The sequence below is a fragment of the Otolemur garnettii genome, unplaced genomic scaffold (genome assembly GCF_000181295.1).
Source record: "Otolemur garnettii isolate 467f Iridium unplaced genomic scaffold, OtoGar3 scaffold00196, whole genome shotgun sequence".
Taxonomy (NCBI): Eukaryota; Metazoa; Chordata; class Mammalia; order Primates; family Galagidae; genus Otolemur; species Otolemur garnettii.
Genome location: NW_003852591.1, coordinates 2,013,752 through 2,028,219, shown reverse-complemented (window position 1 = coordinate 2,028,219; position 14,468 = coordinate 2,013,752). Strand labels below are relative to the sequence as shown.

At 44.0% G+C, this 14,468-nt stretch overlaps 1 protein-coding gene across 2 annotated transcripts in view; it reads right to left on the bottom strand.

Annotated features, from left to right (window-relative positions):
• The window catches only part of RGS6 (regulator of G protein signaling 6), a 582,828-nt gene that overhangs the window by 66,024 nt on the left and 502,336 nt on the right, over window positions 1-14,468 (bottom strand). For both annotated transcript variants that reach the window (XM_003801053.3, XM_012812220.2), the window contains exon 13: window positions 3,692-3,802. In XM_003801053.3, coding sequence (XP_003801101.1) covers window positions 3,692-3,802 — 111 coding nt within the window. The remainder of the gene's footprint in view (window positions 1-3,691; window positions 3,803-14,468) is intronic.

The following is a 14,468-nucleotide window of genomic DNA, read 5'->3' as shown; positions in this document are numbered from 1 at the left end:
TGCCACCTTAGGTTTATGTGGCTGGCGCCTTAGCCGCTTGAGCCACAGGCACCGAGCCCACACCTGCATTTTTAATGAGCACCCCAGCTAATCCTGGTGCACAGCAGGAACCACTGGTCCCACAAATGCTGGGGGAGCCCTCACTAGCTACTGTCCTAGACCAGGGCTGCATGTGGGAGTCACTTGGGGAGAGTTAAAAAAGGTACCAGTGCCTCGTTGCCAGAACTGCTAAAATAATTGGCCCTGGGTGGGGACAGGGCATTAGTATTTTAAATAAATTTCCAGGTGGTGCAGGATTAAAAGCCAAAACCTTCATTTATTAAACAGAGCAGTCGTCCAAATTCCTGGGCATGTGAGAAGAATGATCGACTCTGAGCATTGGTCAGAATTAAGGAAGCAATGACTAGGAACAGCCATCCTCTAATAAGTAGCCCCTAGAGAAACAGACGAAGAGGCAGATACAGAGGGGAGACATCAACATGTGAAAAAAATGCAATATGAGGAAAATCTGTGCCTTACCTTCATTTGGAGCCTGATACTAGGAAAAGAAAAGTCCAGAGTAAGAAGTCTTAGAAATGAAAAAGCACAATTGTCGTCCACTCTCAACACCCAGTAGGAGAACAAAAACTCATTAAAGTATAAAAGGATAGGAGAGACACCGTTGAAAACCAAACTGGTGACCTAGAAGAGCAATCCAAGGAATTCTATCCTTTGTATATAGAATGAAGACTAAGAGATGGAAATTATGACAAAGAAAAGGTAAGCGGTATGGGAGCTCCATCCTAGGGGCCCAGAGTTTCCACCAAAGGATTTCCTGGGAAGTGAAGGCAGATCAGACAAAAGAGCAGCAGTAATTAGGGTACGTCAACAAAGCAGAGAAAAAAATCCTGAGTGAAAGGAAGAGCTGAATTCTTGGATTAGATCAAATGGAACTATCAAGGGCACATCACAGATCATAAAGATACACACAGCCTACTTTTATTTTTTCCATGTTCACAGAAATATAAGTTAAAAAATATTGCTTTAAAATATATTAAGGTAACATTCCTCTGAGGAAGAACGGGACTCAGAGGAGGTAAAGGAAACTTCTACTTTTTACAATTATTTGTATGAATTAATGACATTTTCAGTTAAAACAGTTAAAAGTTAATGGAACTAGAAGAGAAACGAGAGTTTGAAAGAAGCTGATGTAAATAAAGGAAGTCAGGGAAAAGAAACAAGAAAGAATGAGATTCAGAAAAAATATCAAGGAAGAGTTAAAATGTATGATTTAACATGACTGTTAATATGACTGTTCTCCACCCCAATAGTCAAAGTGAAACAGACAACTAGGAAAATGGGCAAAGAACAGGCAAGTCGCAAAAGAAAAATGCGTATCCAATAATCACATGAAAAGATTCTCAGATACGTTACCAAAGAAATAAAAAGTAAAATGAGAATTTCTTTAACCTATCAGATTTGCAAAGATAAAAAGATAGATAATTCTTGGGATATAGGGAAATGGGCCCTTTTAAGCTAAGAGCATGAAAGCAATTCATTATAGTTTTGCTCAAGAAGGATCTGGGAACATGAACTCAAATTAGGCATGCCATTCCTCATTCTCCTCCTGGAAAATTTAAAGTAAAGAAAACATTGGATGCGTACACAGGATGTTCCTTGAATCATTGTTTATGTTAGCAAAAAAAAAAAAAAAGGACACAACCTCAATTTATGACGAAGGGACTGGTAAGGTAAATTTTACCTCATTCATGCCATGGGCCATTATATGTAGCTATTAAAAAGGATAAGGTGGATCCACATGTGTTTATAGGGAGAGATGGTCATGATATATTATTGATTAAAAAAATTGGACAACAAATGTATAATAATCCCAATTATACAAAAGAATAAGATATTATATATCTTATAATGCAAATCCAATGGGGCAAACACTGGAACTTTCTGAGTTCACAGTACAGTTAGTGTTTTTTTCATGGTTCCCCTGGGCCCCTTCATTAATTAAAGTCATGACCAATTAACTAAATATTATGTCTTCACATCTTAGTAGCTGTTTAAAATACATATAAATTGATAGAAAAAAACACTTGAATTTCATTCTTAAATAACCACAGCACACACCTGCTGTGCACTGCACATTTTTATAAACTTTGGAATCAGATTGTACCTTACCACTCTTATTTCTTAGTCCGTGTTGATTTCTGCACAGTATTTACTTTTTATCACAGTGACTGCTATGAAAACTCAGATTTGCAAAGACCTCATTGACATCACTGAAAGGGATGTAATGTTCTCTGATGCTGAAACTGAACAACCTTGGCTCAGTGCCCATAGCTTAGTGGTTAGGGTGCTGGTCACATACACTAGGGCTGGTGGGTTTGAGCCTGGCCTGAGCCTGCTAGACGACAATGACAACAACAAAATAGCCAGGCCTTGTGGCAGGCACCTGTAGTCCCAGCTACTTGGGACTCTTGCTTAAGCCCAAGAGTTTCAGGTTGCTGTGAGCTGTGATGCCACAGCACTCTAGTCAGGGCAACATAGTGAGACTCTGTCTCAAAAAAAAAAAAAAACCCACAGAAACTCAACTACCTTTATCTAGTAGTTTATGCAATATCTGACCCATGTCCAACATTGCTATGTTTCCTTCAAATATTTAGACTCTCTCGTGGCAACCCCAAGAGTCCCTGCAGTGCCTCAGGGTGTCCCAATGCAGTCGGGAAACTCCAGCACCAAGGTATAAACAAAGGTTCTTCTTGGAAGATGGGAATGGTTTGGAGGAAGAGAGAGTTATTTTCTTTGTGCACATCTGGATAGTTTAAACTTTCAATAGTGAGCGTCTTTGACTTTTATTACTTTTTAGAAAGTTTTTCATTTCCCAGAAAGATGCCAGAAAAAGAGCAAAGGGAAAGACAGTGTGAGAGGGGCAGAGAAAGGAGAGAGGAAATGAAAGCAGGAGAGCGGAGGCAGCCGCGCTAGATCGCTAGATTGATCTGCGCCTTTCCTTCTGCGGGTCTGAAAGTGATCCAGGTCCCTCTGGGCTTCAGTTCCTCAGCTAGGAAGTAAACACACTTGCTTCCCTCACAGGGGAGGAGCTACCACCGGTGCGATTCCTGCTGCCAGATACTCCAGAAAAGCAGAGTGATGAAAACCATGGCTCTGGAGCCTCTGCCTGCCTTCCAGGCCCTGCCATGTACTACCCCTGTGACTTTGGGCAAGTCCGGGACCTCCTCTGGGCCTCAGTTTCCTCATCTGCTCCACAGTGGGAGTAAAAGTGTTTACTGGGTGCGAGGATTCCAGGGGAGACAGTTCCTGTGGGGCTGCCAGCAGAGGACAAGTGCTAGATGTTACAGGTGCTGTTGCTGCAGGCAAATAAGAAAAGAAAAAAAGAAAAAATTGGGCCAACAGATCCTTTCTTTCCAGCAATCAGATCCAGGGAATGGTGAGGGACTGTCCCAAAGGGTCAGAGAAATGTCAGAGAGAAGCTGCAGATGATCCACATACAAATCACAGCTTAAGGGGTAGGAACGGGGGAAAAGTAGAATGAACTTGAGGGAGGTTACTTGACAGGTTTCTGTTTTAGCAATGAGGAGTCAGATTAAGATAGGAGATAAGGTGATCTCACGATCTTATGGACTTTTTTTCCCCTACATTCCTTCTCCTCCCAAACCGAAAAAACATTTTTTTTTTTTTTTACCTCATCTCTATGTCCCACAAAGTGACATCATCGCTGATCCAAGGATTGGACGGCTCAGCTGGTGTTATCAAGGGATCGTATTCCACATACTGTTCCGTGTAAGCAATTAAGCTGCAGGAGGAAAGCAGAGCAGAGAACGCCACTGATTTCCTAAAGAACAGGCTTTTATTCCATTTTACACAAGTATCACGGCAGTCTTCCTATAATTCTAAATTAAAGAAAAAAAAGATCTTCACCGCCATTTCTGATGTACCGAATCCTACTGTTTTCATTTGTCCGTATTTCCTCTCACTCTGAACATATCATTTCCACATTGTTGCAATCATAGTGTGCAACGTGACATACACTTTATATTTTTTCTCCCTACTTGACTCTTCTCTTAAACCTTGGTGCATTTCTGCCTGGTCACGCGAGCCTTACTGATACACTAGTCCAAATCCAGTTGTGTATTGCCTGCTCATCCAGTCTATGGATCTCAAGGCCTCTGGAGCACCTGCCTGTCAGCCCAGCCCTTCCAACTGAAGGACTTTCTTATTTTAAAGACTTTACATCCTGGCAGATCTCAAGGAGTTAATACAAACATTTTTTCAATAAAGCGACTTAATTTTTTCAGTTGTAATTATAGACTAATAGATATTTTAATCTTATAGATTAACATAATTTAGATTTTTTTAATTTTTAGATTATTTTTAATTTTTATCAAAATGTAGATGAGTAATTAAAATAATAAAATAGTATGTAATGATTTTACATATACTAAAAAACCAAAAGCGATATTGTTTTTTCTCCTATCCCTTCTCCGAAAGGCATCAACTTCCACCTTCTGGTTCTTCCTTCTAACATTTACTTTTATTTCTAAATGATATGTTTTTCCAGCTGTTTTCGATTTAACTTTCTGTTCCTCAGTCCTCTGTTCTCCTTTCCTTTTCCTCCAACAATCCTCCAAATAGACTTGTCAAACAATTGTTGTTAAATCAATGGTCAGCGTTTACATTATTAAACTAGATAGAAATTGCTTGCTATTCAACTAAGTAGTATCTTTTTTCCAGAATTTTAACAAACCTATACAACATCAGTCAATGATTTCCCCACATCTTAACCACATCAAATCCTCGATTGGTTCAGTCCCCCTGTCTCCTGGGGGGTCCTCTGCCTCAAGTCATAAGTCATCTTGCTCCAATCTGGACTGCTTTCTCTACAGGCGTGATGTAAAACCATTGTCCTGGGCCTTCTTCACTTCCGTGTGGGAGCCCTTGTTTCCCAGATCTGTCTCTTGGCGTTACTCTCTGGTTGTGTTGAAGCACAACCATTAGTGCAGTGGTTCTCAACCTGTGGGTCGCGACCCACAGGAACTGTATTAAAGGGCTGTGGCATTAGGAAGGTTGAGAACCACTGCTTTAGTGGTTTCCTAACAAAGGGGGCACAAGAGTCCTTGCAAGTCTAAAAGTGCTGTTATTTTCTCTCCATACTTAACTGATACTGCCGAAGATAGAACACTAGGTTAAAATCGTTTGCCTTTAGAATTCTGAGACATTATTCCGCTTTTTGAGGGGCATCTCATGTTACTATTGAGAAGTCTGGATCCAGTTTGATTCTGTTATTTTGTTCAGTTTCTTTTCTCTCTGTCAACTTAGAATCTTTTCTTTATTTCTCTTTGAAATTTTATGGCTCTTGTTGGTTGTTTTCATTCACTGTTCTGGGGATAATGTACAATATCTAAGACATTTCCTGAGAGATTTTTTTATACTATTTTTTTCACTAATTTCTTATCCTCCATTTTCTTTGTTTTCTTGTTAAATATTGGAAATCCTGAACTGTTGATTTAATTTTTCCTTCCATCTCTTAACCACTTGTATTTTTGTTTGAGGGGTTACCTATTCTTTTTTTTTATTTTAAGCCATCACTTTCTTATGTTTCCAGAGTTCACTATTGTTTTACAGATGAACTATCTTCTTATATCTTAGAATATAAGAATTCTCCATTTTTATTGTAAGTTTCTTCTGATTGTCAAATTGTTTTCAGTTCCTCTAAGCTCCTTTTAGTCTTTTTATTTTGATCCAACTCTTTCACGCTGGGGCTTTCTTTGAGTATCTGAAAAATCTTCGGACATTCATTTGTGTTTAAGAGTGAGACCCTCAAACCTGCTTGGAGGCTGAATGTGTGTGGACAGGCCTTATCAGCGATGGCTTCATTGTTGGGTTATGGGGCAGTTTGTCAATCTTTTAACCAGTGCTTCACATGAGAAATCTGGCATCTTTCTTCTGGGGTCAGCTATTTTTCTCAAGCTTTTTCTGCAAGGCCCCACTAGTAAATATTTTAGGTTTTGTGGCTGTGTGGGACACACACTGTTTGTTGGAACTATTCAGTTCTAATGTTGTAGCAAGAAAACAGCCATAGACAACTTTCAAACAAATGCATTTGATTGTGTTCCCATAAAATGTTTATTTGCAAAACCAGAAGGAAGTCAGTTTGGCCCATAGGTTGTAATTTCAGTCTCCAGCCTGTGCGTATATATGTCTGGCTCCTAGAGGCCCGGGACTAGGGGCAGGGAGGGGCCAAGGGTCTGTTAGGCCTCAGAACATGGTACCCCAAAGTATGGCACCTCAGCATGCTGAGTACTTTGCACTAAATTAGGAGACTGACAAGGCCTTAGAAGCAAAGTCTTTCTGAGCCTTTCCCATCCTGCCCCTCTTCTTCTCCGTGAGTCATAGAAACAAGAATTCTTCTTCCTCAAGGGAGATCAGAGAGTGTAGAACCCTTTTCTCCTAAAGCTGTCCACAAACCTAGAAAGGTCACTCTCTTCCTTCTCTCTTGAAGACCTTCATTCCAGAGGGGTTTTGCCCCTGCCCCATGCCTGGGAGGTAGAAATGCTACTGAGAGAAGCCAAGAAGAATCTGCACTGCCGGGTCCTGCTGGTTTCCCCTCAGTCTGTCAGTATTAGATCGGTCCCTCTATCCAATCACAAGCCTCTGTCCATTCTTCATGGAATGGAAGCATAAAAATACAGTTTTCCCTGGGTCTTTGGGTCTTCATTTCTGAAGTCTCCTGTGTCACATAAAACTTTGATTAAATAAATTTGTTATGCTTTTCTCTTGTTAATCTATCTCTTGTTATCAGAGTGTCAGCCAGCTGTGACCCTTATGATGGGGAGGATAGAGATCACATCTTTCTGCTCTCACAGGCCCCACAGTTCAGTATATTGAGCTTCCACTAATTCTCTTGTTTTCAGCTGACCTCTTATGAAATGTGATATGCTGAGTTCTGAGCTTGCGTGGCTCCGTTTCTTTGGGGCAGGCATCCTCAAACTACGGCCCACAGGCCACATGCGGCCTGCCTAGGACATTTATCCGGCCCGCCGGGTGTTTTTGCCGCCGCTGCTTATCCTGCTTAGCAGCCGACTCGTCCCGGGGCCCACAGTCTGGCCCTCCAATGGTCTGAGGGACAGTGAACTGGCCCCCTGTTTAAAAAGTTTGAGGATCCCTGCTCTGGAGAATAAACTGGCCCTTCTATGGTGGTGGTGAATGGGAGAGATCGTTTCCCAGTGGGGCAGGAGACCTATGGGCTCCAGAACCAGATTTGACTATTCCTCTTCTTCCCTGTTAGCCCCATGGCTCATTCTTTCCTCCCATGGTCCCTGGGTCCTGAGGTCCCTGGTGCCTTCAAGAGCCAAGAATAGATTTGTTTGGGCAAACTGGTTCCATTACAATACTCCCACTCCCAACATGTAGGTTATAACATTTGTCACTTGTCCCCATTTACTTAATTTTATAACATTTTATCATATTTCAGGCATACAGAAAGATATGAAAACAACAGAAAATCACGATTGTACTCACTGCCCAGTTAAAAAATTAAAATATTACAAAAGAAACAGGAGCCTGTGTTTACACCTCCCAATTCTGTAGATTTTTCTATCTTGGAAAAATGTGTTGAAACCATTCATCGTTAATTTGTTCACCTGGTGAGTTCAGACCATTTTTACTCCTTTAGTGACTATTGCTTTGGGGACAGAGAGAAGATAAACATTGTCTACAATAGTGTCTTGAGAGAATTTATTATAATTTAATCATTTACTTTATCTTAGACACAGACTTCCTTTTAGCATGCAGTGCTATAGGAGAACATCATAGTTCATAGAGGTGTTTCATTTTCTGGGTTATTTATTTAGAATTCACATCCATAAGTTGAATTATTTGGCCAAAAGCTATAAATATTTTTATGGTATTGATCCACAACACAACTTTCCCCCAAGCATTGCCAGCTTGTGTGTCAGCAAGCTCTTCCACAACAGCCAAGTGGAAGCCATAATTCCTTCCATGGAACTGCAAAGGGCAAGCATGTCCAATTAGCTCAATGCTGCAAATGTAGGGAAATGAGCATCTCCATCTCATTGCTGCTCAAAGTGGGATCCCATGAAGCAGCAGCACACGTGTCACCAGGGAGCTTGTTGGAAATGTAGACTCTCAGGCTCTGCCCCAGATTGCTGAGTTTGGGCCTGCATTTTGATAAGGTTGATTCAGGTGATTCACACACACCTTAAGGTTTGAGGAGAACCACAGCTTACTACTCAATTTTCTGAAGGGCTCAGGACGTGAGATGTTTTATTCATCAAATCAAAAGGAAGGAGCCTCTGCTACTTTTGGTTTTAAAGATGAACACAGAAATGTTCTGATACCTTGGAGCCTTCTCGCCATCCTAGGGGGCACCCAGCAGGGTTGATGAAGAAGTGGTTCAAGGTGAAAAGTTTTGGGTTTCATTCTTGGTGCAGTCATTAACTGATCTTTGTCAAGCTTGTCATATGTCATGTAATGGCCTTTTTGAGCACTCAGGACCATTGTGACAGGGAATGGGAAAGCATCTCAAAAGAAGCTTGAAAATTTTCTCCAAATATGCAATATATAATTGGAAGCACCATGCATAGGACAGGTGCATCACCTGCCCTGTAAACCTCCTGCAAGCTGCGTGCACATCTTGCCCAGGCCAGGATCGACAAGTCCTGCAGAGCATCTCAGACAGAGAGAACAGGCAAGGGGGCTGTAGGAAAGCCTCTGCAGAAAGGGTCAAGGCGTAAGTCGGTGCTGCAACAGGGAGCCACTCCTTTGCTGCTTGGGCTGATTTTAGTCTTCCTGAAAGAAACAGCCTTTGTATATGGAGGAATATGTTAGTTTCCTAGCACTGCTGTCATAAATTACTATAAACTTGGTGACTGAAAACAGTGGAAGTTTATACTCAGTTTTGGAGTGTTGGTTGGGCTGCGCTCCTTCCCCAGGCTCTGGGGGAGAATCCTTTCTCGCCTCCTCCAGTTTCTGGTGGCTCCGGGGATGCCGTGGCTGTGGCTTCATAGCTCTAATCTCTGTCTTTGTCTTCACATGGACTTCTCTCTGTCATCTTCTCTTTTTTCTCCTATAAGGACACTTGTCATTGGATTAGGTCCTTCTAGATAACCCATGATGCCTGATGATCTCATCTGGAGATCCTTAACTTAATTTCATCTTTCAAGACTCTTTTCCTAATGAGGTTACATTCAGAGGCTCCACAGGTGAGGACTTGGATATATCTTTTGGAGGGACTTTGGAGGCGAGAGTGACTGTATCTTGGAAGCCAATCTGCCTTGCTGACTTCCACATAACCCCAGTCCTGTGAATGCCTTCTGGTTCCTTTATTTACTAGTGTAGTAAATACAGTGTAATAACATGTGCTTGTTACTGTAATATAAATCCTGCCTTTAGATCAAAGCAGCTTTCAGCTTATTGCTGGAATCATAGGCTATGACACACAGCGCCTTCTAGCCTGTTCTGGAGGGTGGCCTTTCCTTGTCTTGGCAAAGCATGTACCCCCTTCACCATGGCACACAAGTACCGGGTCTGGGATGCAGAGGTCTACCCGTCTTGCTGCCATCCAAGACCATGCTCCCATCCATCAGCTCCCCAGTAAATCACCCTTTACTGACAAAATGGATTTGTCTGCCTTGTTCTTTGGTTCTCAGCTCCTCCTGCATTTGGGGACCAGTTTGCACGTTATCCAACCCTCTGTGAGGAATGTGAACAAACTTGGTCACTGGTCTCCTTTGTTCAGATCAGCAGAAAGATTAACCAGCCACAGGCAACTGCAGGTAACCCAAGTCCTGTTCAAGGTACCTATACTGTGGCAATCCAGGGTGTCTGAGTCATGAGGAGCATTGAGGGGCTCTCCTGATTATGAGACACTTGGGCATCCGTGGCTTCCAATCAGAGTCTGGGGGCTCCCCTCAGCCATGGCCCCTCTGTCCTCCTAGGATGCTTCTCTCAGCCACTCCAATCATCCCAGCCTCAGCTGGCTTTGTATAGCAAATAAAAGGCATCAACTTGGCAGCTCAAGGCAAAAGGTAGGGCCTTTTAAAACTAGTTAATTATAGGGGTGGCACCTGTGGCTCAAGGAGTAGGGCGCCAGCCCCATATACCAGAGGTGGTGGATTCAAACCTGGCCCTGGCCAAAAACTGAAAAAAAAAAACTAGTTAATTACAAGTTATGGGAGGAATGTTTTAAAACACCAGAAATGTATATCCCTGAAGTAGAACATAGGGGTTCAAAAATGAAATTTCCTTCTCTCTTCTCTTCTTCCCTCCCTCAGTGAGACAGGCTAGGGATATAATTAGATCCCTCCTGGCTGTGTTTGATCAGACCGTCCAGGTGGACACACCTCCACGGAGAAGGGAGGGGTCCAACCAGCCAGGTCAGGAGTCATGGATAGGTCCCCAGATGGAGCCCTGAGTGAGTGCTAGGCGAGGGGACAGTAGGGGAGGCCCAGGGGAGGCTGGGGTGAGAGTCAGCGAGTGCTCCGGCACTCAGAGGAGTCTGCAGGGTGCAGCTGCTGCCTGCTGACCAGCCCAGAGCAGCAGCATCTTAAAAGATCAGAACACAGCTCAGGAAATGGGACGTGGTACGTGATGACTCAGGCTGTAACTACAGACGGGCTCACAGCCAGGTATCCTTTGGAGAAATTTGAGAATGCCTTCAGAGGAGAGGATGGAGGAGAGATGGTGAGATTTAATGGGGAATGTTCCTTCAGGAGAATTTGATTGAGAGCCCAAGGTGGGATTTGGTAACTACCCAGGTTAAGAGCACAGGAGGCATTTGTAAGAGGCATTGAACATGAATAGCGTTGTTCCTGTGAGCTAGCCCACATCATGCTTCTCAGATCAGGCAAGCAGGGGACACACTGTGGAGGAGTGTGTGCAGAGGGCGTGCAAAATCCTCTGCAGAAAGTTCTGACCATCTGAACCAAGGCAGCAGAGCTGAAGGCACAATCACCTCACAGCCAGCCCGTGTCAGGGCAGAAGGGAAAGGGAAGCTAGTCTGTTAAGTTACATAAAGAAAGTCTAGAGGCTTTGTAAAGGGAACAGTGAGACTATATGGCATGTGCAGTTTGAGTTTGCAGTTTATTGATAGATACAGGAAGTATAGAATCATTAGAACTGGACATGTGTATCTTGGGGCAATATGAGGAACTCCTGCCCAGCAAGGTACTTGGAGATGCCAGTGTGTTAAACAGGAAAAGGGTGAACAGTCTGATCTTCTTGAGATTCTAAGAGGAGAGATTAAGGTTTCATATTAATTTCTAATGCTGTTGTAACAAATTTTCACAAATTTAGTAGCTTGAAACAACACAAATGTTTTGTCTTATAGGTCTACAGGATAGAAGTCTGAAATGAGTCTCAGTGTTAGCAGGACAGTGTTCCTTCTGGAGGCTCTTGGGGAGAACGGGTTTCCTTGCCTTTCCCAGCTTCTGAAGACTTCTGTGTTCCTTGGTTTATGGCCCCCTGCCCTCTCCAAAGCCAGAGATAACTGCCCAGGCCTTTCTCATGCTGCCCCTTTTTCCTACAAGCTCCTCTGTCTCCCTCTTCCGTATTTCAGGGCCCCCATGATGACACTGGCCCATCTGGGTGATCCTGAATAATCTCCCTATTTTAAGGTCAACTCATAAGCAACCTTAACTCCATCTGCGATCTGAATTCTCCTCCCCATGTAACACTACTTAGAAGTTCTGGGGACCCACCAATCTGCCAGGTATCATTTAACATAAATTTATACAGAAGATACAAAATTAAGTTACCTAGGGGAGGGTGTGGCAGTGGATACAAGGTATACAGAGGCATGGATTTTCAGGGAATGGCGTCAGCATGTTTTATTTCACTGCTATCCTCACAGCCCAGGCACAGAAATCCAGCGCTCATGAGTCTACACCTCTTCATTTGTCACGCTCTGTATCGTTATTACTCCGTGAAAAAGACAGGAGGCAGCAAAGTGCACCTTCCCACAGGTGCTTTCAGGGGCTTTCCTCACTCTGCCGCCTCCACTGCTTTCCTAGCTTTGAGAGGGGTGGTTGATCCTTCCCAGAGAGAGCGACCAAGAGGGTTAACTCCACAATTGGGGTAGTCGAGGCCTGATGGCCGGTGAGCAACCACCCTCACTGCGAGAGAGAAGGAGGTCCACTCTTCCCTTTGCTCTCAGCACCTCCAGACTGTGCAGAAACCGTGTAAGGGATGAAGTGAGGACACTGCCTTTTTCTTGCTCTCCTATTTCTCTCATCAGGGCTGGAAGTGCCTTATGCTCATGGGCTGGAGTTTCCAAAGTGAGACACCGGGAAGAAATGAAGGTTGGCCATGCAGGATAAGACCTAAGCTTAAAGCAGAGAAATTAAAAGGCTTTTGGGGTTGCCTCTACACTGTCCAGGGCCATTTCTTGGGTGTGCAGGGAGGTTTGCGTGGAGACAGAGGTGCTGCCTGGGAATGCAGTGAGTGTTCTTGGTGGAGCTGACACTTAGGCTGGGTCTCCTGGGAATCTGAGCAGAGCAGATCCTGACAATTAGGCATCCTCCAGGGTGGGCAGGCAAGTGCCTCCAGCTTTCTTTCGGTTCTGTCTGTCTGCTGAGAATTGCACTTGGACAGGTCCCCAGGGCTGCTGTAGGGGCCACTGTGTACTTGTAAGCCCTGGCTATGGCTGATTTGTCCAGGAGCAGATCGCTGACCCAAGCGGGGTTCAATCCTCCTTCCCCAGTTTCGGCAGTAGCAGGTGTGTAGCCTTATCACGTGTCCTAATAACTTCCTGTCGTAAAAGGATGAGGCCAGTGCAGAAGGTGGGCAGGACTCAGAGGCGCCCGGGGCTCCCAGAGGCTCCAGCTGTCCTTGGGCTCCCTGTCACTGCTAACCTTCCCCAGTTCAAATCCACCCCTCCTTGCCTTCCAGGAGCCAAAATATAATCTTTTTGGCTGAGCCAGGTTCAAGCTGGGGTTTTACAGCTTGGTACCAAACTATCACGGTTGAAAAGGGGATGCGTTTGGAGGCGAGTTCATTGAGGCAGCCTTTGTAGAATTAGGGAGAGGATCTCTCTCTCTCCTGGCAGTGCACAGCCAGCAAGGTGGACAGAGCCTGCCTGGAACACACAACACGATGACAAGGCCAGGCAGGCGAGGAAGGAGGCCACTCTTGTCCATATGCAGTAAGTGCTATTTGAGTCCAAAGTCAATTCCAGTGACCATGGAAAGGCTTGGGGTAGGACAGGAGAAGCAAGAAGGGAGGACAAAATAGAGGCATGTGAAGAGCTTTGCGGGATGCTCTGCGCACAAGAGCACAACAATGGTCCGAAGGTGGGTGTGAGCAGCAGAAAAGTAGAACTGGGAGGAGATGGGAAAAAGAAAATAAATCTAGGAAATCCAGACATCATCTGTCAGGGACTGTATTTCTCACTGAACAGTTTTAACATTCTTGTTCCCTTATTCCTGACTCCTTTTGACTAGCATATGGTTTTGCTATTTTCGAATGACAAATTCTCCTATCATTAGAAGATCGCAACCTCTCAACTTTTGGCAAATGTGCTGCTCACCATCTCTGGGGTCTCTGAACCGGGTCCTGGGCGGAGCATGGAGCTGGCTGACCTGTCCACATGCTCCTGCCCCATCACCTGGCAGTAAGCAGCAGAAATCTACCAGATGGCTGCCAGAAGCACGCTCTGTGGCCATTCAGTAGACACTGTCCAGTGCCTGCTGATGTCATTAAAGAGCAAGCAGCTCTCTGGGCTCAGGAAGGCACCAGTGCCGAGCTAACAGCAAAGTCTCAGTTTCCAACCACATTAACCAGCTTTGGCAGGGTCATGACGAACATAAAACCTTCCCCATTTAGCCAGCTTTGAAAATAACAAAACCATATACTGATCAAAAGGAATCAGGATCTACCTTTGATAAACTTGGAGAAGCAGAAACAATGAAACAATGTTTAGTAAATATTTAGTTGTACCACTTGAAAAAAAATCAGAAAAAAAAGATTTTATCCTCTCTCTCTTAACAAAAAAAATGACTCATAATTTTGTCACAAATTACACAGATGTAACAATAACAACAAAAAGGTATGAGAGGGTGGAGAAAGTTGGAGAGAGAAGAGATGCCATTTGTCCCAGGTTGAGCCCCCAAGGGCCAAGCACACAGGTGTGGAATTTAGTTTACACAGAGCAATAGGGGAGAAGATGGTTCGGCTTGAGGAATTATGGGTAATGGGAACTACCACTCAAGGAAAAAACGTATGGCATCTAAAGCATGATGGGATGGTGACCATCATTCCTACACTGGAAATACAATAACAAAAATGCACTAAAGCACTCACTAAGAAATCGGGGCCTCTGAGTGAGAAGGAAATCTGGAAACGGAATGTGAAAGGGGTGTCTGAGGGAGTCGGTTTGCACACCCCCTTTGGTATGTATGGTTTCTAAACTACGATGCACGTAGGAACCGAACAGGAAGGGGAGC